At 40.7% G+C, this 27,500-nt stretch overlaps 2 protein-coding genes across 11 annotated transcripts in view; one reads left to right on the top strand and one right to left on the bottom strand.

The window, feature by feature from the left end:
• Positions 1 to 7,002, top strand: part of Paics (PAICS bifunctional enzyme) — a 7,323-nt gene extending 321 nt beyond the window's left edge. The window contains exons 2-9 of the mRNA XM_027370525.2: positions 993 to 1,190; positions 3,797 to 3,975; positions 4,211 to 4,418; positions 4,573 to 4,658; positions 4,769 to 4,879; positions 5,025 to 5,168; positions 5,274 to 5,439; positions 6,724 to 7,002. Of these exons, the coding sequence (XP_027226326.2) occupies positions 993 to 1,190; positions 3,797 to 3,975; positions 4,211 to 4,418; positions 4,573 to 4,658; positions 4,769 to 4,879; positions 5,025 to 5,168; positions 5,274 to 5,439; positions 6,724 to 6,899 (1,268 nt within the window). The 3' untranslated portion in view covers positions 6,900 to 7,002. The remainder of the gene's footprint in view (positions 1 to 992; positions 1,191 to 3,796; positions 3,976 to 4,210; positions 4,419 to 4,572; positions 4,659 to 4,768; positions 4,880 to 5,024; positions 5,169 to 5,273; positions 5,440 to 6,723) is intronic.
• A 682-nt stretch (positions 7,003 to 7,684) lies between these two features.
• LOC113816210 (serine/arginine repetitive matrix protein 2) overlaps positions 7,685 to 27,500 on the bottom strand; it is a 20,130-nt gene continuing 314 nt past the window's right edge. For 3 of the 10 annotated variants that reach the window (XM_070141192.1, XM_070141195.1, XM_070141198.1), the window contains exons 2-11: positions 26,356 to 26,406; positions 18,005 to 18,155; positions 14,288 to 15,194; positions 13,861 to 13,953; positions 13,430 to 13,584; positions 12,744 to 12,945; positions 12,101 to 12,601; positions 11,611 to 11,834; positions 10,125 to 10,417; positions 7,685 to 8,679 (exon numbers count right to left, since the gene is read on the bottom strand). In XM_070141192.1, the coding sequence (XP_069997293.1) occupies positions 8,572 to 8,679; positions 10,125 to 10,417; positions 11,611 to 11,834; positions 12,101 to 12,601; positions 12,744 to 12,945; positions 13,430 to 13,584; positions 13,861 to 13,953; positions 14,288 to 15,168 (2,457 nt within the window). In that variant the 5' untranslated portion in view covers positions 15,169 to 15,194; positions 18,005 to 18,155; positions 26,356 to 26,406 and the 3' untranslated portion in view covers positions 7,685 to 8,571. Of the gene's footprint in view, positions 8,680 to 10,124; positions 10,418 to 11,610; positions 11,835 to 12,100; positions 12,602 to 12,743; positions 12,946 to 13,429; positions 13,585 to 13,860; positions 13,954 to 14,287; positions 15,195 to 18,004; positions 20,092 to 22,173; positions 23,733 to 26,355; positions 26,407 to 27,500 lie in introns of those variants that run through there. The other 7 variants (XM_070141201.1, XM_070141200.1, XM_070141199.1 and 4 more) reach the window with 6 other exon arrangements.

The raw sequence follows: 27,500 nt of genomic DNA, 5'->3' as shown, positions 1-27,500 counted from the left end.
ATGGGTGTGAGTCATGTTATGCTCAAACTATGATGGGTATGGGTTGTGTCATGCCTTAATACGATGGGAATGGGTTGTGTCATGCCTTAATACGATGGGAATGGGTTGTGTCATGCCTTAATACGATGGGTATGGGTTGTGTCATGCCTTACTGTGATGGTATAGGTTCTGTCATGCCTTAATACGATGGATATGGGTTGTGTCATGCCTTAATACGATGGATATGGGTTGTCATGCCTTAATACGATGGGAATGGGTTGTGTCATGCCTTAATACGATGGATATGGGTTCTGTCATGCCTTAATACGATGGGTATGGGTTGTGCCATGCCTTACTGTGATGGTATAGGTTCTATCATGCCTTATTACGATGGGTATAGGTTCTGTCATGCCTTAATACGATGGGTATGGGTTCTGTCATGCCTTGATACGATGGATATGGGTTTGAGAGATGTTGATACCATTACAGTAGTGGGCATCATGTTTTAATACGGTGGGTAGGAGTTGAATGATGGTTTTATCCTTCTGTTGTTCTTAGGAAGTTTTTCGTGTTTAGGATTTAGTTTTTAACGGAATAGTTTTAGTTCCACACAGCCTTGAATTAGAAGGAAAATTTTACGTTTAATGGCCAGAAATTAGGTCCATTAATGAAATTGTTAATGAATGAATTATGCGACTGGACTAATACCAAGTTAACCTAGTGATGGTTATATCTACCTTAGTTACTGTATGCGGTAAGTGGTATTAAATATTAGATGACACGTTAAATAAACCAATTTAAGTAATTAAAAACCTGAATAGAAGTCCAATTTACGCTTAATAATCCCTAATTTCAACACAAAACGGTACTTACCCAACCTCCGATACGCGAAACCAGCCGCCACACCCCTAAACAAACGTTTCCCACTGAAAACCACCACTTCGACGCCCCACACCAACCACCCACAACCACAGCTGACCACCTCCCTCTCTCCCCCTCTCACCCTACCCCAGAGATCGCACAGGGAGCGCTGATAATTGAAGGCAAGACCAAGGCCGTGCATGAGGCCCAGGGAGACGGCGCCCACGTGGTTGTGGTGAACAAGGACCGCATAACGGCCGGGGACGGGGCTCGGGCACATGACCTCGAGGGAAAGGCCGCCATCTCCAACGCCACCAACGGGAAGGTCTTCACTTTTTTGAACGAGGCAGGTGAGTATAAGGGTAGGGAAGGTATTATGGGTATGTTTTTTTGAGTATGTGTATGTATGGTATTTAGGGTAATGGTGTTTGTGTGTGGTGTGTCTGTTGGTGTGTGTGAGCCTGGTGTATTTGCTAGTTTGGTGTGTATCTGGAATTTAAAGTATAGTATTATTGGGTATATGGAAAGTTTCCGTGTAAGTTGCCGAGAGCGACGCACAAAGTGTCATACGGCTCCTGTATTAACCGCCCCTTTTTGATAACTTTTAATAAATGAAGTGTCCCCTATCCCATGCCGTGGGACCCTCAGGAAACGGAGACTGAGGCCTAATGTTGGGGATCTACCCCATCTTGGACCTCGGCCCTCGCCAACACTAATTTTGCAAGGTCTTTTCTTCTCCCTCTTTTCATTTTCTTCTCTTCTCAGGTCCCTTCTTCTAACCACTTTCTTAGATGTGAGAGCCGCGTAGACAGGATAAAAATGCAGACTTTGGGTCAGTCCAGAAAGGCCTCGGGGGGGAGCCATGGGCACAATATTCCCCCGTTTAGTTATCTAGCCCTTACCCCTCAGTGGGACCCTGAGGGGTCAGTGATCCCCCCCCCCCACAGACTACAGGCTTATTAATTTTTCCGATTCCCGACTCCTGGCTGTCCTTTGACCACGACTTAAACACTAGTACTACTTCATCCTCCTAGATACTTTGTCAGATCAGTCCTTTCCAAGTCACCCACCCAGGTCATTACGCAACATTCAGAAAGCATTCCTTTCTCCCTCCCAACACCAGTCGTTTTAATTTTTTACTACCCTAAGGCAATCATGCACGTGTGCCAATTGCGGTGCCCCCCATAATGTATTTTATAGGGCTGCCCTACCTACAACTTCTCAGACAACTTGGCCTGACCTTCCGCTAAGCTAAGCAGGAGGCACGTCGAGAAGGTCTTTCTCTTGCAATCTACTCCAGGGCTGTCCTTCGCTCTGCCCCTCCTCCTTCTCGCCAAGATGTCTCTACATCTCCCCCAGGATGTCTTCCTCCTACCCACTTCTACCCCTTCGCCCTCTTATCAAATTCATTTGCCATTCTACGTCCAGACACTCCAGTCTCTACTTCTCCAGTGCCTACCCTTTCATCTCCCCGATCTGACCGCTGTATCAGACAATCTAAACGTTCTGCCCCATTTTCTCCTACCACATCCTTTTCTACATCTACCTCCTCCTCCTGCCCTTAAAGCGTCTCTACCCTCTTCTCTCCTCCTAATAAAACCATTGTTTCTCTGACCTCCCCAGCCGACCACCTTTCAGAAACCCTTCAGGACATTCAAACTATCTGGTCATGACCCAAAATAATATATCTGTCCCTCATCTATCCTCCAGTCCCTCTGCCCCTATTCCCTCTCACTCAAAGTAACTGCCGACAACCATCCCCCTCATACTTATGTTCCCCCTACACCCCTCCCTCCCAAGACACCCCGTCCCCCTTGCTTCATTTGCAGCTCTCCCCTCCCCCCATCCTTCCCTGTTATTCCTACCGCTGGATATGCATGTTGATGACTCCCTTTTGTAACAAGTGTCCTTCCCTGGATCCTCCCCCTCCTGGCATTTCTTCTGAAACCGTCCTCTAACCATACCGCCTATAACCCCTTCATCTGTTACTAATCCCTGGCATACCCACCATGGACACCCTTGTTGAAATGCCACTTTTTCCTCCATTTGATCTAAATGTCCTTTTGTTAATCGCTGCTTTGGCCCATTTACTCACCCAGTACTCTTTCCCCTTTTAATGCCATACATTTAATCATCAGCATCCCCCCCCCACACACACACACTTTTATCCTTTTTGTAACTACACCTTTCTATAGTGCTTCGTGACCTTTGATGACTAGCAGATTTATTTTGCTTTTTAACCATTGACGGAAGTGTCTTCACTTACGTAATTGAAACTATACGGTTCCACATGCAGGCCTCATTGAAGCGAGCAAGGAAGCACCAGATATATAAAGCAGGATTTGCTGAGAATGCATTGTGTAGACAGGAAATCGGGGAATTTTTTTGTAGTACGTCTCTTTTATTGAGTGAAGGAATGTTTGGCTATTTTATTATTGGCAGGTTAGTAATAATTAATTGAAGTACAACAGTATTAGATAGATTGCATTCAGTCAGTCATCACCAGTTTGGCGTGTGCATTTTGCCACGTAAAAACAGATGCATAGCATATATATTGTGTATATATACGTATGTTTCCACGGGTGTGTGAGTGGGTTGGTGTGGTGTGTGTGCACGTCTGTGTGCGTGTGTATGTATGTATGTATGTATGCTTATCTATTGACATGTTTGTATTCATGTATGGATATATAAATGGATAGATTGATGGATGTGTGTGTGTGTGTGGATGAGGTGTATGTGTCTTGTGAGTATGGTGTCCTGTGATGTATATGTGTGTACACGTTGCTTATTTAGGTTTGGAGTTTGTGTTCGTCTTTCATATATGTAAGTGCAACTCCTGTTAACTCATATATTTGAAGAGTATGCCTGTGCACAAGGAATGCATACAACGTTTATTATAGTTATTGTTTTCGTAGAGAAATTTGTATGATTTAAGTTCGTCTATCACATTTCACAGGGATCAAGACCTCATGGGTGAAGACGCTAACCGAGAAGACCTACTTGTCCCGCAAATGCCACATGATCCCCCTGGAGTGGGTCACACGGAGAGTCGCCACGGGGTCCTTCCTGCGGCGACATCCGGGGGTCGCCGAGGGTTACCGCTTCACGCCGCCCAAGATGGAGACTTTCTTCAAGGTTATAGCACGTCCCCTGTGATAATAACTAGAGAGGAGGATTGTGTTGAAGAGAAACTTTTCTTAGATGTGATCTTCATAAGATTTATGTATCAGATATGTAATAGACGTTTGTCAAATTCAACTTTATTTTTCTCTTTCCAGAGTATTTTTTCTCTTTCCAGAATGAATGGTGATGTAATTTTCTCTCTCCAGAATAAATGGTTATGTCAAATTGAACGGTTTCTCTCTTTCAGGACGATGCTAACCATGACCCTCAGTGGAGCGAGGAGCAGGTCATCGACGCCAAGCTGGATATTGGGGGCGTGGTCATCGGTCGCCACGAGTATGACATCATGGCGAGAACCACCGTGACCGTGTTTGAGGTGCTCGAGCGGGCGTGGGCAGCGCTGGACTGTGCCCTTATCGATATGAAGATTGAGTTTGGCATTGACGCTGAAACCAGTAAGTTCTTGCTTTTGAGGATATTTGGAGAACTGGGACGAAATTACCTAGTTTTCTGATAGTGATAATCTGTCACATTATTCGAGATGTGGATTAATGGCAAGAAAAAATGAGGGGAAGTGGATTCATGGGTGTTTTTTGTTCCATCTTGCAGAAGAAATTCTCGTGTCGGACACCATCGACTCCGATTCGTGGAGACTTTGGCCTTCTGGTGACAAGAGGCTGATGAAGGACAAGCAGGTAGTGTATTGTCATATTTTGGGCATTACTTTTTACGTGTCTGTGCCGTGACTCTAAAGAAACTAATAGGCGTGATTTCGTTCCATTACCGATAAATACCTTCCTTACAGGTTTACCGTAATCTAGAAAGTGTTACTGAAGCGGCTCTTGATCAGGTGAAGAGGAACTTCCAGTGGGTTGCGGATAAGCTTGATGACTTTATACCAAAACCAAAAGGCTTGGTAAGCAAGCGTTCATTTGTATAGAGACCAGAAGATGAGGTTTGTCATTTTGGCCATATTGTGTAAAAACGATTTTTGTTCTCGAGTTATCAAAATGTTGCAATTATCACGCATTCATTTTTCATAAATTCGGTATTAACAATAGGTTGTCGTGTTGATGGGCTCCAAATCTGATGCGCCACACTGTGAAAAGATTCGAGACCACTGCAAGAAACTGGGTGTCCCTTGCCAACTCCGTGTGACCTCTGCTCACAAGGGCACAGAGGAAAGCCTCGCCATTATTGCACAGGTAAGTGAAATGTAAATGTAAAAATGAAGAAATAACAATGAAAGACTCTGCAAATATGCAAATAAACTTCAGTATTCGATATGACACTGACATTATTAATTACAGTACGAGGGTCTTGGAATCCCACTGGTGTTCGTAGCTGTTGCGGGTCGTAGTAATGGTCTGGGCCCAGTTACCTGTGCTAACACCTGCGCACCTGTCATCAATTGCCCGCCCCTCAAGCCAGAGGAACTCTCCAGAGATGTATGGTCGTCCCTTAACCTTCCGTCAGGTAAGTGAAAATGTAGAGGAAGTCTCGCTAAACTGATTACTGTAACATGGACCCTGTTACACGTATGCATGTAAAGGAGGATATAGAAATGTGACGAATGAATGTATTTGAGAGGAGGCCCTGGTCGTTAGAAAATGCTTAAATTACTTGTTTTTAATGCTGAGTTGCATAGGAGGTTATGAAGTTCAAAATAGGGGCTTATGGATTGTTCGAATGATTACTGAGCGCTTAGTAACATTTTAGTTGTATAGATCTATTTTAAGATGAAATTTTGACTATTATATAGTCATTTTGTTATTTATATACGATTATTGATTAGCTTCAACTAATTTTGCATAGTGTTTTTTCTCCCCCTTTTCCTTTCCTTCTATTTAATCTCTTATGTCAACTTCCCATGGTGTAAGAACCGTGCTCAAAGGATGAAAGGTTGGCTTTGTGTTATGAACGGCCATGAGGAGCCATGGCTATGGTATTCCCTCTGTTAATCGCCTACCCCTTGTCCCTTATGAGGGCCCTTAGGGATAGACCGTTTCCATTTCTCTTAGCAGCATTAATTGTACTCGCATTATCCAGTAATGAAGATTTTATACCCTTATACTGCTTGGTGAATGCCGCTATCTAAATTTACCGTCTCTGGTTTCCCAAACGGGCCTCTCCTTTGGTCACGGCTCCGAACGCTGCTACTACTACCCTGGGTAGTTACTGACAGCTCTATCCATTCTGAAGCATCCACCCAGATCATTATTCAACCTTCAGAATACTCACAACAACCCTGCACAGTCTTCATTGTCTCCTGTATTACTGCTCATCCTTATTGTCGTCCTCCCCACAGTACTGAATCACTCCACTCTATAGAATTCCCCTCGTCCTACTGATTCCACCTTTACAAAACCATTTGAGTACTCTAGCCCAGCTAATTGTGATCGATACTTTGTGGTTCTCCCTACAGCCCCTTGCTCTGACGTTACCCTCCCTTTCCAATCATGTCTCCATAAACAAGTAGCAAGTTCCCTTTCGCGGCCGTTCCGATCGTCCACACCTTGTAATAGCTACATCCAAGTCCCAAGCTCGTACATTGTGACTGACCTCACTGGCAAATCTATTCCTACCTAATCTCATTCTTCCCATAATATTTGTACTGTAACGGTTTCCATCTCCCTGCTTTCCTGTTTTTATTATTGACATTGATTTCAGTATGTACAGTGCCAAGTAATATATTTAAACAAAATAAAAATGTTTCAATTTTATTCTCTACCTTCAGCAAATATCTTTACCCCTTTTCAGGCATGGGTTGTGGGACGGTCCTTTATCCAGAGGGAGCTGCACAGACTGCTGCAACCATGCTGGCCTTGAGTGACCATGTTATTTGGTCCAAAATCCGCGCAAAACAACTGAATCTTTGGGTCACTCTCAAAAAGGCTGATAAGGAGATTTGTCAGACAAATCAAGCCGCAGCGTAACTTTCATTCTTCCGCTACAAAAAAGAATCCAATTACTCTCCTGTTGCAAAAAACAAATGTAATAGGGTTTATACTCCAATGACAATTATATATGTTATATAGACGAAGTTTTTCTCTTATCCTTGTATGTACAAGACTAGTACAACCCTGTGGTTCACAAAACCTAAAATTTATAAACTTGAAACCTGATATTAAATTATCAACATCAAATTTTTAAAAAATATATGTATATTATGTAGTGCCCTTTCCAATGAAATTGCAGGAATTTTTCCTCACATTCATAAATGAGAACATGAATATAAGAAAAGGACTGTACATGAATTGATATGGACGATAAGCACTCAACCACTTCCAAGAATATTTTAATGAAAGTGAAGTTGACAATTTTACCTTTTAGCTAATTACCTTTTATGCAAAGTGAATGCTAAGGTTGCTCCTCCTCCATACTATAATTTATGATGCTAAGTCTTACTTGTATAGAACAGGTAAATATTCGTTCTTGAAGTATTGCACTATTCTCAATTATCCTACTAACCATCTTCACCATGGTTTAAGTGATACATTGGGTGCTTGTAGAGTCAAAAACTTATATTTTTGAGAACCATTTTGATAACTACTCCTTTTTTAATAGCTCTTTTACCTGTGTCCAAGTCATTTAATTTTTCTGAAAGCTGGTCCCAACCATACATTATTAAGAAGACTGGCAAGAGGATACAAAACAGAATTCCTTGAAGACTGAATGTATTAAATATGGGTTACCTTTTAATTATAAAACAGCAATTAGATTGGTTTATCACTGTTTATTGTTACAGAAGCACATCCTTAGTCTGAGTAAAATCAGTAAACATAACCTCTGAAGAGAGAGAGGGTGAAATTAGATAACTGCACTCTGAAATCATCAAATAAATACCTACGCTCACATTTTTTTCATGTTGCAAAAAAGAAATAAAAGGAAAACAGAACAGAAGGTTACATGTCCAAGAAGGCAGGCATGTACAAAAAATCACTATGCATAGCAATTACGCACATCAACTGAAGACAATGTCAAAAGAAATTATTGCAAAATAAATTTTAAAATCTAGTAACATGTTTTGTCAGAAAGTGACAAAAGGCACACTCTAATAACTCTGAGAATATAAACATCTCCAGACTTACTTGCTACTATCTACATCAACAGAGTGACTGCTCTTAACAATGAGCAATCTTTAAACCAGTTCACAGCACTGAACTGTCACATTGAGAAAACATTAGCAGAGCTTGTAGTTTTCTTTACAGTTTTGACATATTCCAATTCTATCAGTTGCAAGAAACTGCATATAACACATCATATAATGGCCTATCAAAAGAAAATATTGTCAAATAGAATTTATCCATAAAAAATACTTCAAATCAGCTATAATGAAACAACAACGATTCCTCTCAATAATTCAATCCACAGAAAATAAGATTACTCTAAATGCCTGTTATAAAACAACATGAAGAATGAAAAAAATATATATAATTGACTCCTTTAGATATTTTCATCTATGAAACACTTTTCTAACTACAAGCTATTACTTGCATTGCCACAAATTTTTCAAACACATGAAACAATCCATATTGTTCTGGAGTTCCCGAAGTACATTACAGTATTTTTGCACTAATATTCTCCAGTAAATTCTCTTCAAGTATCTCAAAATGTTCTTGAAGGTCTCCGGTTAGATTCTGAGGCAGAGCTCGTAGGCTTCTCTTCTTTAGGTGGTGAACCCCCATCTTTGTTTGACTGCGAGGCTGGAGGATCCTGGAGAGAGAGATGGGAAAAGGTCTTTTGGTTGCTTAGAAAAAAAAATGGTAAGAGGGTCTAAAAAATACTCATAAAATAATTACAAACACTTGCAGCAATAAATAAAATAAACAATTTATTTGTGTACCTAATAAATGTTAAGATGCCCAACCTGCACAAATTTAGCCAATTCAGCACTGTTACAATCATATGTATAATAAAACTGCTATACAATGAGACAAGAAATATTAGAGAAAAATAATATAAACATTACTTAGAAATCCAGTTGCCATTTTATGATCATCCATTCCTTATAGATCAGTGTAACATAACTCATCATTATTGCCACATTGTTTTACAATCTGAACTGCTTATTGGCTCTCAGGTTATTCCTACAAACATAATTACAACTGGCCCACTAATGATAGGAACCCCCAGCACCATACTAAACCACATGTTGGGGTATGCATGGAGTCCGCCTGCTCTATGCTCTTGGCTGTAGCAGAAACTATTGTTTATGTAATGAAGCTACAAAGAAGCTTTAATCCTTCTTTTAAGGGCCTCAGACACAGCAGCTAAGCAAGCACACACAGGCTTAGCTCACTCAAGTGAGGGGTAGTCTACGATGACATGATAGGACCTAACTTATGGGTTAACTAGAAAGTTACATTATACATTCATTCTGAGCAAGACAGTTGCTAATATCTTTCCCCCTTCTATACCAGGCTATTATTTATATGCACAGGAGCACATACTCTCTCTGGAGAACCAATCTGTTGAAACAGATAATCACTTGGACCTTGACAATGGGATTCAAAGTTATCCATTTTTCCTGTTAATTTTCCCTGTTCAGAATAGAAGTGTTATAAAAAAAAAAAAAAAAATCGTGACTGAATCAACAGGGAGTTTCTATTCTTAAATAAGGCAAGAGCAGCCAATGATTCTCTAAAAATGATGGCTCTAATGAAATCTTTCCAAATAACTTAAACTACCTGCATTTACAAGCATGTTAATTTTGAATTTGTCATATACTGATTTCCCATTCTAACACTCACCTGGAACAATGAATAAGCATCAATCTTGGGTCAATAATACAGGCTGTGCAGGTAGGAGCTCATCTAAGTGAGACTTACTACATAATAGTAACATAACAGTAAGCATTTTAACCAGCATATAGATAGCAGACTAAAAACTATCCACTATACAAAATCATGTAATAAAATTTTAAAAAACATTCCTTATTGCCGAATCCTAATTTACCAAAGTTAACTGTAACTCGTAATAAACAAAATTAATGCAGAAATTTGTATATAATAAGTTATTGAAAATAATCTAGTGTAATATGCATGGTCAGCTAACAGCTCACTTCAAAGAAAGTATTTCTATGCTACAGCAACATAACTTGCAAAAAGTAATAACCATCTTCAAATAACCCTTAAAATAAACAAAACAAAAAAACATACCTTTTCCTTATCAGCTTCTTTTGGGTCTCTGAGCAGTTTCTGAGCTGGCTTTCTAATAACACGTGGCTTCAGTGCTAGGCGATTAACATGGCTTACATTCTTGGGTTTCTTGATGACCCTGCGAATTGTGGCTGTGCTTCCAGGCTTGCTATTGCCGGTTTCTCCCTCATCACCTTCATCATTGTTCTCACCATCTGCCCGATTACTACTACTGTCCTTGTTAGATCTATTGGTTGTTTTGCTCCCTCCAGGTGCACTGCGTGGGCCTCTTTTTGCCGTCAATCTTCTATATTCTATTGGGCAAAATAAAAGTCAAGAGAAACAAAGGTGAGGAAAGGGACTTTCAACTGCATAAGACCTCATTAAAATGAAGCAATTACTGTTTCTGTTCAAAAGATCTGGAGCAATGATTATGAAAATCAGGTTTGAGAACTGCAGAGCATATCAACTGAGTTTGTACAACCAGAACTTTGGCGAGGCGCATGGCGTGGAATATTCAGGCTGTTTTAAAAGAAATATGCATTCATTCTGAAGTACCTAATATACTGACTGAATTTTTTGTTATGTTGTTCCTAGGACAAGAAGAGTATATGCTGCAATCCCTAGTGTGCTCTTTGCAAGTCGAGTCATAGGAGTGCTACCTAACCACACAAAAAACAGCCCACTGGTTGACAACAGCACTTCATGTTACTGAGAAACACATGGATGAGAATCCTGCACGAGGTGTATATCTGATTAGAAAAACTGAACTGATACGAAAGGAATATTGCTTGACTAGAGGTATCAGTTCACCACACACCTAGGCAATCAAAAATGTGGTCAGCTTCCTTGGCTTATAAGCCTGGGATCAATGCTAGTCCTATCTCCAACCAGCCAAGCCATGAAACAGGAATGCATGGCAGCTAACGTCTCCTGCTAGATAAGGCTCTACCCTATTCTCAGAGTTAATAATGAACTCTTGAACTACAGCACACTTTGCATATGAAAGCATCCATCAGTGCTACACTGCCTATAAGACTCTCAATGATTTGCTACGACAGACCATTACACTTTCGTAAACCTTGCAATCATAAGGGAGTTCCAATTACTGCTAACAAGAATGGAGTTGATCTCTGTGGCTGCATTCCCTGCATCACTCTCAAGTCCAGTGATGCAAGTTGAAATGTTGACACCAGAATGTAACCCTTTATTTCTAGGACCCCAAAAAGTCTCTAGAAACTCGAGCGGAATTTCTGTTTTTTTTTTCTTTTTGGTTCTTAGATGTGACCTGGTTATACAAAGTCAAATCAATTATTATTCTCAATTAGGTTATCACAAACAGGTGCTATAACCTTAGCAAGAGACCACAAGGGATAAGTAAATAAAATTTCTAAGTTGAAAAATATTTACCATTATCTAAGGGGGGGGGGGTGAGAGAGAGAGAGAGAGGCATTGAAAAACATAAATGAACAGATAAATCAGTAAATAAATAATCACATCAACTTACTCTTTAGAATCCTATTTTTCTTTATGGGCAAGGGTCGCCTTCTGGCCTTTCCTCCCCCCAGTCGTTTCTTAGGATCACCTAGCCTTGACCTCTTCACCACTGATGACCTTTCACTTGATCTTGCAGGTCGCTTGGCCAGGAGGCGTGACCTACTTGGGGACAGTGGCCGTTTACTTCCCTCTGACTTCCGAGATTCAATCCAGAGCCTGAGATCATCAGGTCGTCTGAAACAGAAGCTCTAAATTAGATATGTGTAGAGCAGTCGCATATAATTCATATATCTATATCTATCAATATCTATCTATTCATATCTATATCTATCTGCATCTTTTTATATCTATCTATATCTATTCATTGATTTACATGTATGTCTATTTATCTTTCTATATACATGTCTATTCATCTATCTATATCCATGCCTATTTATCTCTATATATCTATGTATCTACTATTTATCTATAAAATTTGTCAAAAGCCAAACTGTAATTACCTGCTTCTCTTTTTATCTCTTGGGGAAGTTGCTCTTCGTGAAACTCTAGCCCTCAAAACTGGGCTCCTCCTTGTGCTAGCAGGGGACGGCCCAAGCCTATCTTCTATTCGTCTACTTCGGTCACGTTCTCTGCTGCTTTCTCGTCTTCTGTCCTTTGACAGTTCCTGGCGAGCACTGCGACTTGGAGGAGTGCGTGACCGTCTATCACTGCGACCTCTGTCTTTCTCTTGATTTTGACTACTTCCTGAGTGATTGTTATCCTTTGTCCAACTCCTAACATCGCTGCTGCTTCTACAGTCGGAGTTCCTTTCTACCGCTCTCCCTCGCTTCACAGAATCCGAGTCGTGGGTTCTCTCTCTTGAGCTAACCCTTCTTTCTGGTTCTTTTCTCCTCTCTCTTTCGCCTGCTCTGCTTCTTTCACTTCCTCTTCTATCAGACAATGGTCTGCTCTCTCTAACGGGACTTCTCGCTGTACTTGAAATTCTTCCTTTACTCTCATATCTGGGAAGGGGGGGGAATATATGATTAAATGAAACAAGTGAGTGAGAGAAAAAGAAAATCCCTCAACAAAAATTTATTACAGATAGCATTACTTATGAAAAATCACCTGTCATCAATACAAGAAGAGTACAGTACAAGGCACCTGTCTTTTGAGCGGTCATAGCTTCTTTCTCTGCTCCTACAATGTGTGGAAAGATAAGGACTATGGGGTGAGGGTGGTCTCCTTGCAGGCGGTGATGGCGGCCGTCGCGGAGGGGTTGTGCTGGGTAGTGGCGACAGGGATCGGTAGCGGCTCTGGCCTGTTGACGGCAATGGAGGGCTCCGTCTTCCACCTGACCAATACCCTAAGCATAGTGGATTAGTTAGAAAAGGTATTTATGTATAATCAACAATAATGGACATAATGAAGAGGTGAACTAAGGTCCACCAAAGGAAGCAAAGTACACATTTTCTTTAAATTCCAATTCTGGATCCTGTTTAGTTATATTGATCTACGCTTTGGCACTTCCACACTGAAAGCTTTCTTATAATTCCTTTACCAGAATCTGCATCCAGTTCCTACTTTGAGAGGATTAACCTAACCAATCCTTTGATAATATTAACCAAGAGCAAATCCAAATTATAATCCTCCATACAGTCTAGTCTTGCTTCAAATGTAGGCCAACAGAATTTGTTTTATGGCATACTTAAATTCAAATACAACTCCTAACTACACTGCTGATACTGTGATCATAATTCCTTTCCAAGCTCTTCCTTGCTTCACAGAATCAACCACGGATTCTCTCTCTCAGAAAAATTGGACAAATCTTCCATATGCCTGCTACTCACTTCGAGGGCTAGTTGTTGAGTATCTTGAGTACTCTCTTGATGAAACGGGCTGCGGGGATGGGGGTGTGGGTGGTCGACCGTGAGGGGACACTTGACCTAGGTTTCGAGGGTACTGACCTGGGGGACCATACACCACACTATCCCCAATAACATACCTAGAAAATCAGTATCATTTTAGAATGTTTTCTAACGTGTTTGGGTATCTATCTACATCTACAGCAAGAGAATGTGAAAGCTTGCTTATCTTACTTATAAGTTGCTTTTCATATTTCATATGCTTCTTTATATGTTACCACAATCCCTCAAGGAAAACACCTTTCTGGATAGTATTGAAATCAACTTTTAAAGCTAAACTGCAAACACTTTATTTAATCTTCTCATTTCTATTTCAGAATATTAAAATAAAATAACCTCTGTTGTACTGAACTTACCTATCGAGATACTGTCTATCTGGAGACCTTGGTGGTGGAGAGTACCTGTCGTAACCATCATAGCTTCCTCCGACACCACCACTGAGAGGTGACCTGCAATACATTTTCCCAATATTTATGGTTATTACAAAAAAGTTCTAATCTACTCAAAGTCACTGCTAATGACTCCTCATAAAATTTGAAGAAATTCTTGAGTACTTCTATATACTACAATTACAATATCTGCAAATGCTATATGATTTGACAATTTATCATTTTTTTTTTCTTTTTTATCAATTGACTTTATAGACACTGACTACAGCCAAGAATTCTATTCTGATCCCACTAGATATGGGGTTAATTGCAAACAAGTACACCTTTTCAAAGTTATCATATATAAAATCTCTAGAAAGTTCATGTTTCCTTTCAGTACTTAGCTTCTCCTAACCTTAAGGTCCTAATGGGGCTGTAGTCTCGATACAGCTGCCGATCCTCTTCTGGATAGAGTCTGCTTCTTGTTCCTCCACCTATTTTATGGTCATAGGACAGGCTGCTCCCGCCAGCAGCCTTGTCACTTGCGTAACTCCCACCACCTCTGTGCTTGTCCCCACCATAACTACTATCACCTCTGCTGTGCTTGTCCCCTCCGTATCCGATGCCCAGTTTGTCCGTCCCGTAGCTTGTTAGGCTTCCTCTTCCTCCATACTTATCCCCACTGTAACTTCCAGCACCCAAAGACTTCTCTGCACCATAACCACCAGCTCTGTGCCTATCACCCCCATAGCTGTCATATGAGTTATAATTGTCATATGAACTCCCCGACCCACCATAGTACGCATCACTCTCATGCTTGGGATATCTACTTGTTTTCTCCGGATAGCTATCATAATCATTTGTGAATTTGCTACTTCTACATTTGCTACTATACTGCTGACTACTGGTTTCTATTCGACACTTTTCTGGGTAACGTCCTTTTTCTGAATATCTCTGGGTGTATAGAGATTTCTCTCCATATCTTTCACTAGAGTAACTTACATCTCTAGATTTGTAAATATCACCATATATGTCATTTTTGCTAATTAGCTTATTTGGCACCTTATCATTAATCTTTCTCACGTCATTTCCTTTATATTTGTCATCCGAGTAAGGCTTGGGCTGGTAAGATGTCTTATACTCTTTATCGTATTTATCATAAGTATCATCGTAACTCTTGGGCTTGGAGGAGGAGGAGGACGTGGAGGCCGAGGCTGAGGGGCCACGGACAGAGGCCTTACGGGGTCCTGGGGGAGCACCAGGAGGCGTACAGGGCCGGCTGTATCTTTCAGACATCCTGGAGTGGAGGCTTACCTAAGTGGCTGAAAGAGATAACTGTTATAGATCGAAGAATATCTGTAATTCCTTCTTGAAACTCCCTGAAACAATTCCCAAACTCCATTCAACCAAGAGACGGGAAGAAAATATGAAGAACATTCATGAAAAGGGGCAAATCTGATTCAAAGTGGCACACAGGAGGTCAAGGAAAGTGTAATCATACATTGTAGAAATGCTGAGAAGAGTCAAAAGGCACATCAGTAACAAAAAAATCAGGAAAGTGGGAGACATTGCAGAGATGCTACAAAGAGACAAAAGAAGGCACATCAATAAAAATGCAAGTTTAGAAGGATAGTCATACTATACTACAAACAGATCTAAGTATGATGAGAGATTAACAAGAACACAATCATGTTTAGAAGTTATGTAATGGAAATTTTCAAGGGTAAATACCACTTCAATCATTGTAAGGCACTTGGCCACATTCTATGCATTGGTTTCCATAATGCATTACCATTTTATAAGGGATTACTGAGATTAACTTTAAAAGCCGTCTTACCATCAACTACATAACATTCACAATTATTTCCCCAGCAAATCCACTATCAATCCTTTCTGACCTTACTAGGACGAGCAGGAGGAAGAACCTTCTCGATTATGTGAATCGTGAGAAAATTACCTCTTTTATGAAACAACCTATAGTGTATAAACAATTGAAAAATGGGGGGGAGGGGGACTACAACAACAACAATGACAACCAGATGAACCGAAAACAAAGAATGGCCTGTGGAATGAAAGCACACTTTTCTCAGCTAAGGACAAATGGCTTCATTACTGTCCTTTAATTTTTTCGGGAACTTATCCAAAGCCTCATATCTCAGCAAGGCCATGAAGCATAGATGACTTCCATAATATAAGAAGAAGACTTGCCTACAAACACTGGAAGTAACAAGCCATGCATTTGGTAAATTAAGCTTTAGGAGAAATCTGCAAAACAGAATACTAGGGGAGAGTGAGAAAGCTACTGTTGCAGTTCATGGACATTATATATATATATATATATATATATATATATATATATATATATATATATATATATATATATATATATATATATATATATATAAATTCAGCTAACAAGCAAAGAAAGAAAGAAAGAGGGAGAGAGGGGGAATAGAGGGAGTAACAGAGGGGGGGGGGAGAGAGAGAGAGAGAGAGAGAGAGAGAGAGAGAGAGAGAGAGAGAGAGAGAGAGAGAGAGAGAGAGAGAGAGAGAGAGAGAGAGAGAGAGAGAGAGAGAGAGAGAGAGGAGGGAGGGAGGGAGGGAGAGAGGGAGGGAGGGAGAGAGGGAGGGAGAGAGGGAGAGAGGGAGGGAGAGAGAGAGAGGGAGAGGGAGAGGGAGAGAGGGGGAGAGGGACACAGGGGGAGAGGGAGACAGGGGGAAAGGGGGAAAGGGAGAGAGGGAGAGAGAGAGAGAGAGAGAGAGAGAGAGAGAGAGAGAGAGAGAGAGAGAGAGAGAGAGAGAGAGAGAGAGAGAGAGAGAGAGAGAGATAGGGAGAGAGGGAGATAGGGAGATAGGGAGATAGGGAGATAGGGAGATAGGGAGAGAGGGAGAAAGGGAGAAAGGGAGAAAGGGAGAGAGAATGTAATTACTTTGGAATGAAAAAGCATCAGGGGAAGAAATTAAAAAGAGTTGAGAACAAAGTCATACCCAATAAAGACAATGCGTGGCTATAAACAAAACATACCTAAACACAAGAAAATATAGAACAAGACTCATTAAGAGATGAGAACATTTGTAACTTTTACATATGTACACTTACTTTTGTTCCATGTATAAGGTTATTTCAAGGATCCTGCATACTTCTAACAAAAACCATATTCCATGCTGATACTCAAAAAAATATTTTACAGCAGATAAGGCACTTTGCCAGCATAACCTTTTAAAAATAACTAATTTTCTATTCACATTTCTATATCTGTTAGTGGCATCTGTCAATCACTATATTATAAATTTTATAATGCAAACAATAAAGCCATCACATGCACATACTGTCATTAATATTTGTTGTTTTTCTATCCTTTACAGAGAGAGGTCATGAGTGTTGAATACTTTATAAGGCACGACATGTCTCTCACATGTTTCAATCTTCAGAAATGCAGAGACTAACTGAAATGTGTCAACCTTCTAAACCTGTCTGGTTGATGACCAATATCATCCGAACATCTAAGCATTTAGTAAGTGGATGTTGGTCCACTTACGCCATCACAATTGCAAGTTGTCAATGGAGCAGTAATTGTTTACTATATCAAATAGAATTTACATATATAATCTAATCTAACATTAAACATAGTGATAATAAGCAGATACCTCTAACCATTATTAATATATGTAAATTATCCTTTCCATCTACTCGAAGTAGAAAACTGGAGAATTAATTTTGTTAAATTTAATGTCTTACTGCTCCTTTTGCTTTTGTGGATAAAACATTCTAACCCAATCCTTAAATGCATTTTTAGCAAAGCTGAACTATTCCCAAGTTTCAAAGTAAACAAGAACAAATCAAATAATTGATCTCCCTGTCTATCTATATCTATAAAAATGTAATACCCTCCACTAACAAAATGGTATGCTGCAATGCCTGCAAAATAATCATACTTAACACCAGGTACTTGTAGAATCTTGCTCTACATTTTACAGAAAAGCCTTAATTTTTGTTTCATTTATCAAAAGAATTAGGGTTGGTTTTGCATTATATGCCCCACATATAATCTTGTTTACTCAGCATGGTTCAAAAGATTTTGAGTTATGAACTTAGCTAATTAACCAATATGAAAAACATTTGCATGCTTACCTCAGTTTGGCAGAATCTTTAGAATATTAATGCTGACCACGAAGAAGCAATCTCCTGCCCAAGTTGGAGACTGATTCCTTTACATCCTGAAAGTGTGTGGCAGAGCTCAGGTCTTGACACACATTAGTGAGGGAGCAGAGCTCATGCCACTCTGAAAGGAACAGGTGTTGCATCAGAACTGGGCCAGTTGGGAATGCAGTCTGGTTGGAGGGTGACGGTCTGTCTTGGATTCAAGCTTCAGAAATCTGGGATCTCTCTCAATGCAACACTGCCTCAGGGGGTCAGGCTGGGCTGGATGGTGTGCTGCCGAAGAGGAGCCCGGATACCCCCGGCTCACAGACCCAGACACCTGAGGCACTTATCCTTTTGTAGCACCTGTTAAGGGCATCAGAAAGTGCACTGAACTTTACCAGCTGGCGTCAGATGCTGGGAGCAGTTGCAGGTAGGGCAACATATCACTAAGTGTGGACCAAATTAGCAATCACCACTCACCATCACTTCACACATCACACTAAAGAGGAATACAAAATACACACTTTCTTTCGAATGAATGGCATTTTACTTTCATATAATATACCAAAAATCACTCCACCGAACTTTCCTCTTCTTAGCAGACGAATATAAAAACACAAAATATATAATACAATAACACTGAACATTGCTTGCTGTGCACCTGCCACCAACAGATTTCCTGCTGTGAGACTCAGGAAGAGAACAGAGGTCAACTAAATAAACAGAACAACTACAAGGAGAGATAAAATAGAAAAAGCTGAAAATAGGGTTAACAAAATTACTCTTCACAAAACACTCAACAAACCTTTTTTTTATTTAATTATCAAAGTAAAAAAAGAGCTCTTAAATTTGGCTCACAAAATGGAGCAAGGGGAAAAAGTCAAAGCAAAATCTGGCCTCTAACAATACAATTGAAAAAAATATATAATCAAAATATCAATAATAATAATAATAATAAAAAAAACTTGTCAGGGGATCTTCATACCTCTCCTACCTTCAGCCTAGCTCTACAATATAATAATTCAAAAAATAAAATTGTATAGAAAAAAATAAACTAATAAAACTATCAAGTATCCTTGGACGTGCTATTCTCCAATCTGTTCTAAATATGTGGTAGCAAAGTGTCAATCCTGCCTGAGCGAGGGTTTCAAATGTAGTCCTATTCATCCTATGGTTCAAATGGTACATCCCCTAACACCCCCCCTAATCTTAACTATCAATCAAACAGACCTTACATGGCCTGTTGAACCGATTTCATTGCTTTCCTTGTCTTTTTTTTCCAGAAAACATTTAAATTAATCTTTTACATAAGAAAATCTAAACCTTTTTTGTTTTGTTTTTTGTTTTTCTTACTGCCCCATGCCTAATTACCGTACTTTAATTGTTTGTAAGGCTCTCTACCAACAGGCCAAATTCCTAAAATGCTAATTCTGCACCAAACTAATGTTCAATATCTGTCAAGTGTTGAACTGTAGCCCTCCACAATTCAAACACAAACACACACACACACAATAAATGTGTAATGTAATGACATGTTTTCATGTTTAAGTTCACAGTGGCAAGATTAGATCTTTATGTTTCCTTTGAAAAAATGTAAATCATCACAGTGCAAATAATAATAATTTAATCTATGTAATGGATGTGTTTCCACATCTAAAATCTGCATCTAATATTCTGTAACATGAATAATCCTGACTCCAATTAGTGTTCCCTCATTATCTCATGTAAAGCTGATGGCTGCATCTGCATGGGATATCTCTTTTATATAGCAATATATAAGACAATCTTCCAAAATATTATATACATTGGCAGAAAATGGTGCTAAATGATAAAAGGAAAAACAATATAAAACCTCTCAATATAATTCTTACATCTATCAAATACAATAGTTTCACACAAATCCGAGGGAGCATTTCTAAACTTGCCACTTTTGGGGGTGTTGTGAGCATGAATCTCATTATGAATTACTTCATTCACAGCATGCAAGTGCATGAGAGACAGAAACAAGATCAAGAAGAAAGGAGGGATAGAGGGACAGAGAGGAAGAGGGAGGGGAGAGAGAGGGTGAGGGAGGAGTTTTAAGAGGGAGAGGGGGAGGTGGAAGCGAAGGTGGAGGGGGGGGGGGGGAGGTGGATGTGAAGGAGTGGGGGAGTGGGGGAGGTGGAGGTGGAGAAGGAGCGAGAGGGAGAGGGGGAGAAGGAGGGAGAGGAAGAGAGGGAGAAGGAGGGAGAGGGAGAGGGAGAGGAGGAAGGAGAGGGGGAGGAGGAGGGAGAGGGAGAGGGGGAGGAGGAGGGAGAGGGAGAGGGAGAGGTGGAAGGAGAGGGAGGGGTGGAGGGGGAGGGGGAGAAGGAGGGAGAGGGAGAGCGGGGGAAAGAGGGAGAGGGAGAGGGAAAGGGGGAGAATGAGGGAGAGGGAGAGGGAGAGGGAGAGGAGGGAGGGAGAGGGAGAGAAAGAGGGAGGGAGAGGGAGAGAGGGAGGAGGGAGGGAGAGGGGGAGGAGGGAGAGGGGGAGGAGAGGAAGGGGGAATGGGGGAGGGAGAGACGGGGGGAGAGGAAGGGGGAATGGGGGAGGGTGAGAAGGGGGGAGAGGGAGAAGGGGGGAGAGGAAGGGGGAGTGGGGGAGGGGGAGAGGGGGGGAGAGGGAGAGGAAGGGGGAGTGGGGGAGGGGGAGAAGGGGGGAGAGGGAGAGGAAGTGGGGGAGGGGAGAAGGGGGAGTGGGGGAGGGGGAGAAGGGGGGAGAGGGAGAGGGAGGGGGAGTGGGGGAGGGGAGGAGGGAGAGAGAGGGGGAGTGGGAGAGGGGGAGGGGGAGGAGGAGGGAGAGGGAGAGGGAGAGGGAGGAGGGAGAGGGAGAGGGAGGGCCAGTGCCAGAGGGGAAGAGGGAGAGAGAGGGAGGGAATAGGAAACTCAAGGATCAAGCAAGTCCAAAAGTGTGCAGACAACTAGGTGTGTAGAGTGATGTAATGTAACATGGTTGTAAAATGTTGTACAGTGCTAAATCCTATCATCTGGATGATGTTATGGTCTTGCCATGAAAAATCCGGATCAAGGGCCTGGTGACGTGAACATGCTGTCATCGGGCAAAATGGCCGTGGGCTGGGTGACGTGAACTTGCCATCATGAGCGAAGGCCAGGGTGATGGAAAAGACTCGCCACGAGTGCACAAACCCCTTGGAGTGTGCACTCAAAAAAGGCTAAAAAAGTTTACACAAAATAACTTTGCAAAGAAGACGCACAGTCTTGTCAGCACTCATGGGTATTTGTGAGCGCACGGCCTGTTGGCTACTTACATAACCCACTGCCCGTATTTTTGGTACCATGATTTCCATGATGCAACCAGATCCAACTGGTTAATACCAGTGTATTTATAAAACACACATGCATGTGCATGTATAAATAGGTATAGTTGTATATTTTTGCAATTGCATTAATAGGGGCATATAGGTAATGTAGTCTATACTTATGAACTACATCTTAGTTTTATCATCTGGCATGTAATTCAAACATATCAATGCCCCAGATCTTAAAAACTGTCCATATATACATATATACACTAATTCTGTGTGTGAGCGTGTGTGCGTGAGTGTGAGTGTGAGTGTGTGTGTATCAAAGACATATTGAAGTTCAACCTTTTAAATTCTTGAACCATAATAATCTAATTACATTTCCCCTGAACTGATGGCCTTATTCCTTACTACAAAAAAATAATTTACTACATAATGGTTCATAAGAAAGTAAGGGTGCAGCATCAAAAAGAAATACTACTAAATAAACAAACTAAAAATTAACAGCCAAATAATAACTCAGAATAAAATCAATAACTTATTTTCAAAATAGAAGAAGAAACGTGAAAAAAAAAAGAAGCAGACAAAGATTATTCGAGTCTAGCGACAAAGATGATGGACGGCCTGTTGGAGAGGTCACCGCTTCTAATTATCACTGACGATAAATCCTGACAGTGCTCTACACAGCTAAACATGCCTACAACACTCACTTTCTGGTTTTCTGGATCCCAAAGGTTACAACTCTTTGGGCAGATCATTTTTTTTTTTCTACAACGTGAGCAATTCAGACCAACTGCAAAAGCAGGCGTGGCAAATTAATATATTTTACAGGCTTTGGCAAAGAAACTTGGATCACAGCAGATGAATAATCACTTACACCTGAAGCTCAGATGGGGTACCTCTTGCAGTTGTTGACGAGAGCCACCGCTCAGTACTGCCTAAAATCGCATTGCATCCGAGATGATCAGCGGCAACATGTTTCTTGAGTGCAAGCCAAATCAGGTACATCCTACATGTCTTCCAGCTTTCTCCACCCTCTTTATCATAACCATGGAACAATGAAGCACTATACAGTTATTGTTACTGTATCATGCTGGGTTTCAACTTTCCAAAGGTATTTCTAGATCTTGCTCAATCTAAAATACCTTTTTTTAGAATTCCTGAGCATTTCTTCCCCGCCACAACAGGAAAAACATGTGAAGTGGCAGTAGATGTGACAATGCTTAGCTACTTCCCATACCATAACACAGGCCAGGTTTTCTTAGAGCCACAAGTGGTATGAAAAGCATCAGAATTCAGTAGAAAGTTTTAATTCATTCACTATTACCATGGTCTTCATGAACATTTCATCTAAGTGCAGTACCAAACTTCAGTCATTTGGCATCCTGGAAGCATGTAGGACAATGTGGACACCTGAGTGCAGGACTTGTGATGCATTAAACTTGGTCAGCAATGCTCAGGTGTTGTCTTTATCTGCACGGGAAAGGGGCAATAGGACCTAACAGATCCAATGCCTCGTAGTACTTCACTGTGCAATGTTTGTTTTCTTTTGTCTATCTTGACTCTATAAACAATTGAATTCTTGATAAAAAGACAACTTTCATTAAGTCTTCACTTCGAAATTTTAATTAAAATCTGATCAGCTGAGACTAGTTAAGTTCACTCTTTCCTTGATGGTAGTTGTAGCTCCCGATACTTGAAGATTCTGATTACCTTCAGTCATCACAGCATGAAGACGAAGATGGTCACACCTGTAGGCTATTATGGTCTACCCAACATACAGGCCAGGCAGCCTGCCAAGTCTGAAGGCAGAGACAGTTGGGAGACCATACTGATGGTCCAGGACTGGAGAACAAGGTGATCTGTCAAGCCTGGAGGCCTAAGCAATCTGCTAAGCCTAGAGACCAAGGAGAAATGACAAGCTTGGAGTCCAAGATGATCTGCTAACCCTGGAGAACAATGATCTGCCACGCTGCACTGCCAAGCCTGGAGGCCAAGTGGATCTGCCAAGCCTAGGTGCTGAGGAAATGCACCATACTTGGGAGCAGCCGTCTCCTGGTGAACCAAGATGTGAAGCCATTGGCAGTAAGGGGAAGGTTGTGGTGTAGGATGCAGGTGGCTGGATCTCTCTCCCCATGTAGCCCTGAGATGCTGTGTTCCCTGAGAGAAGTTGGTGAGAAGAGGGCCGTGTTTGGGATGAGCTGGGAAGATAGTAGGCCATGTATCAGGTAACCCAAGTGAGCCCCAAGCCAGGCAACCACCCTAGGTTCCACCACCTCAGGTGTCCCTTCAGGCACACAGCTATGGGGGGTAACACTTGCCACACCACTGTGGGGCCAACCCTTCCCTGCCGTCCTTGACGGCTGACAGGCTTTGGGGGCACAGCCACATCATATAAGATGGGCAATTGGGCATGGCTGGCCACATGGCAACCTCCTGGGAATAGAATAGTTAATTAATCTTGTGAACATGCCTTTAATTCCAGACAAAATAAAGCCCTTTTCAGCCATGGTAAACGAAATGTCACCTTTTGAATATATATATACATATAATGAATACTATATATGCATATATATATATTTTATATATATATGTAGAGATAATCAAATTTCATCAAAGAATATTATATACAAATAAAAGTAAACGCGCGACTTTTTCCCGATACAAAAATAAAATGTAATTGACAACAAAACAACTGAAGCACAGTCTTGCTAGCCTTCCATTCAACTACATTTATTCTCCATATCTAAGAGGACCATCTGTATATACATTTTTTTTTTTTTTTTTTTTAATGCTCATTTCCATTGGAATATCATGATTCAGCAGTCATGTGACATCATATCATTACAGTTTTTATGCACTGATTGCTGCACTGTTTTTAAAAAATTACAAAAATTCAAAAATTGCCTTATTATGGCATTACCGTCCTGTCAAAGAAAAATCTAGCTTGTGGGCTGGAGGCATCAGACAAACTGGTTGTGAGCTAGGTGACGTGAACTTGCCGTCATGAGCAATGGCTAGGGTGGCGGAAAAGACTTGCCACGAGTGCAAAACCTCTTGGTTGTGGAATTAAACTCCTTTGGCATTAGAAGGGGGCTTTAGCATTATTCCAATCGATAAACGAATGTGAAATGTAAAGTGCGTGTGCCGTAGTGGGAGGAGAACTGGCTCCAGGGAGGATGCCATTTCCTTGCTACACACTGTATTCCTGGCAGCTGTGACCGGTTGTATTAATGGAAAATTGAAAATTACAAATAAATAAGACATGACAAATATAACCAAATATTCCATAATTTATTTCTTGCATTGAGTTATTTACTACACAAAGAGATGATATGGAGTCTGTGAAAGGAAAATAAGTTATAACTATCTGAATGAAGCAAATCAAAAGACAAATATGGAGGTTGGATTTTTTTTTTTTACACAAAATAACTTAGCAACAGGGAGGCACAGTCTTGTCTGTCACCACTTGCGGGTGTTTGCGCACCGCCCGGCCTACACACCGCACATCCTGTATGTTGGCTACATACGTAACCCACTGCCCGTATTTTCGGCATCGATTTCCATAACGCAATTGGATCCAACACGTTAACAGGGTTTTTATGCACGTTTAGGCTTATGGGGGAGGTCACGATTTCATTTTTATTTGGGGCAACTCCTCCTAACGGCTATTCAAAACGGCAGCTATCTCTTTTGGTTCAAAAGTCACAATTTTTCCCATACTTCAGCCAGACAGTGTCCTTGAAGAATTGAAAAGAAAGGGATCAAAACAGAAATGGGAAGAACAAAAGTCATGTGAAAGGCTAGGAGATACAAGAGAGGATGAGAGTGAGATAAAATAAAGATGAGAAAAAGAGGGAACTTCTTTGAATGAGAAGATTGGTTGAGAAACTGAGAAAATGTCTGACTGTTTGTGCATGTACAAAAGTCTGCATATATGATGCATGTAACTGAGTAAATGAGAAAAAGAGGGGGGAAGGGAAGGGGAGGAGGGAGGGAGGGAGGGAGGGAGGGAGAGAGAGAGAGAGAGAGAGAGAGAGAGAGAGAGAGAGAGAGAGAGAGAGAGAGAGAGAGAGAGAGAGAGAGAGAGAGAGAGAGAGAGAGAGAGAGAGAGAGAGAGAGAGAGAGAGAGAGAGAAACATGTACATGTGGCACACGCTATGAAACAAGTGCACGTCATTTACTCTTACGCTTTCATTCACGCCTGATAAACCTTTGTATATTTTGTACTAGTAACAGGGAAAAGGGCTATATTTTGCTGCTTAGTCTACACCTTCCGGAGGCTAAGATTTCAACTTACCAGAAACAGCATCTGTAAGAGTAGTTATATTATTGTATGTTGATTGTTTCTAGAAATTATAAGGATGTAAAATAAAGAAGAATAAAGAATATCGCATGTTCTTTTTTCTAGTTTCTATTTTTACCTACCTTCTTGCCTAATCCATTATTTTTTTTTTCCCCATTCAAATGATTTTTGAGTTTTGGATTACCAATTATAAACCAAATCCATGAATATTAATCAGATATTGTACAGATTCTCTTCAAATCAAAACAGACAAGTTTTTGTACTGATTAGCTTACTCTAATATACATAATTTCATTAACTGGTGTATATATATAGAAAAGTAAATAAAATGTGTAAATAATGGTTACAGGGATGCAGTCGGAGGGAAAGACAGAGGGAAATAGAAAAAGTGAGAGAAAGAGCAAGGGTGAAAAGGAGAGAGCGTGAAAGAAAGAGAGAAAGAGAAAGAAATAGAGAAAAGGAATGAATGAAAGAACAAGGAAAGAATAAAAGAGAAGCGGAAGGAAAAATATGTAACACAAGGTATAACTAATTGACCTGTCTCGTCTTTCTGCATATCCATAACTGTGCTCCTTCAACACAATGGATTGAAACTAAACAAATAAAGGGGGGGGAGGAGAAAAAAAATCTAACCAAAATAAATAACACATGATCTGTTTGTAGGGAACTATGTTAACCTTTATCATTATATCCACTTGCATTTTCACTAAATCCTCAAATTAAGAGAGCGACTTCTACTCATCCTATCATTACCTTCTTGAGTAAGTGGTGTGCCGATATTCAGCTGGCCGCAGAGGTCTCACTCTGAAAAGGACAGAAGCAAGTCTCAGGGGTCATCTGTTAAGTTCCTGAAATGCTGTTTATCTCACCTCTTTTCTCTCTCTCTCACTTAATTTTTAGAAAGATTCTCTTAATTTTTTCTATTTCTTTTAGTATCTTGGCTGTCAATAATATAATTAATATTAATAGTATTGGAGGAAAAACAAAAATTCAAGGAAAGGTGAAATCAAGAGGTCACATTGGACCTACTAAATTACTCCTTGGTGAACACAAGAGGTATCCATGTTCAAACAAAAATTCAGAAAACAGAACTACAAATGACACACATATACCTGGCAGCAATAGATCACCGGAAGTTAAACATAACATGTAATAACATCATACATTACAAGTCCGAAGTCGAGATACCCGAGTCTATTGTAGCACAGTGTATAACCGACAATTCTATAAGCTAAACTAAACCGCATGAAGTAGTGTCAAGCATCTCTCTGCCAGATAAGCTCCACATACACCAAGGTTCCGCCAGGTATTCACATCGAGTGACTATCCTAAAGGCCTTCTTATGCCACTGCTCCATTCTGCCTCCAGCAGTACACGCGACAGGCCTCGGATCTTCCATTACAGCAAGAATAAAAGGTATGCATAACAATGTGAATTGGATATAATACGAGCAAACGGGTCAGTGCCGCAAGAAAAATATAATCTATTTGGATGGACACTTGGAAATGAAAAGGTTAAGAATTAAGTATTGTCCTCCAATCATGGTTTTGGGCAGAATAGAGGCCGTGTCCTTGAAGAACTGAACAATAACAAATGTGTTATAGGCCTGTTCATGAGCACTCAGTCCACCCCTGAATAAAGACACACAACTCAACTCTAACACATAAACACACATCAAAAAGTATACATATACTCAGAATAAACATTCCTCTCATCATAAACTACGGAACCTTGCCATCTCTTAAACTCTTTCTGTTTTTCTATAGAATTCGTTTCCATCAATTTTTGCATAATGTAGCCACGGGTTTTGACGAGACCGAGACACAGATTTTGCTTTTGCCCTTAAATGAAGGCTGGCTTGAAGCTCCTCTACGCACTCACGTGTCGAAGAGGACTTC

The sequence above is a fragment of the Penaeus vannamei genome, chromosome 27 (genome assembly GCF_042767895.1).
Source record: "Penaeus vannamei isolate JL-2024 chromosome 27, ASM4276789v1, whole genome shotgun sequence".
NCBI lineage: Eukaryota > Metazoa > Arthropoda > Malacostraca > Decapoda > Penaeidae > Penaeus > Penaeus vannamei.
This window is presented reverse-complemented; position numbering and strand designations above follow the sequence as displayed.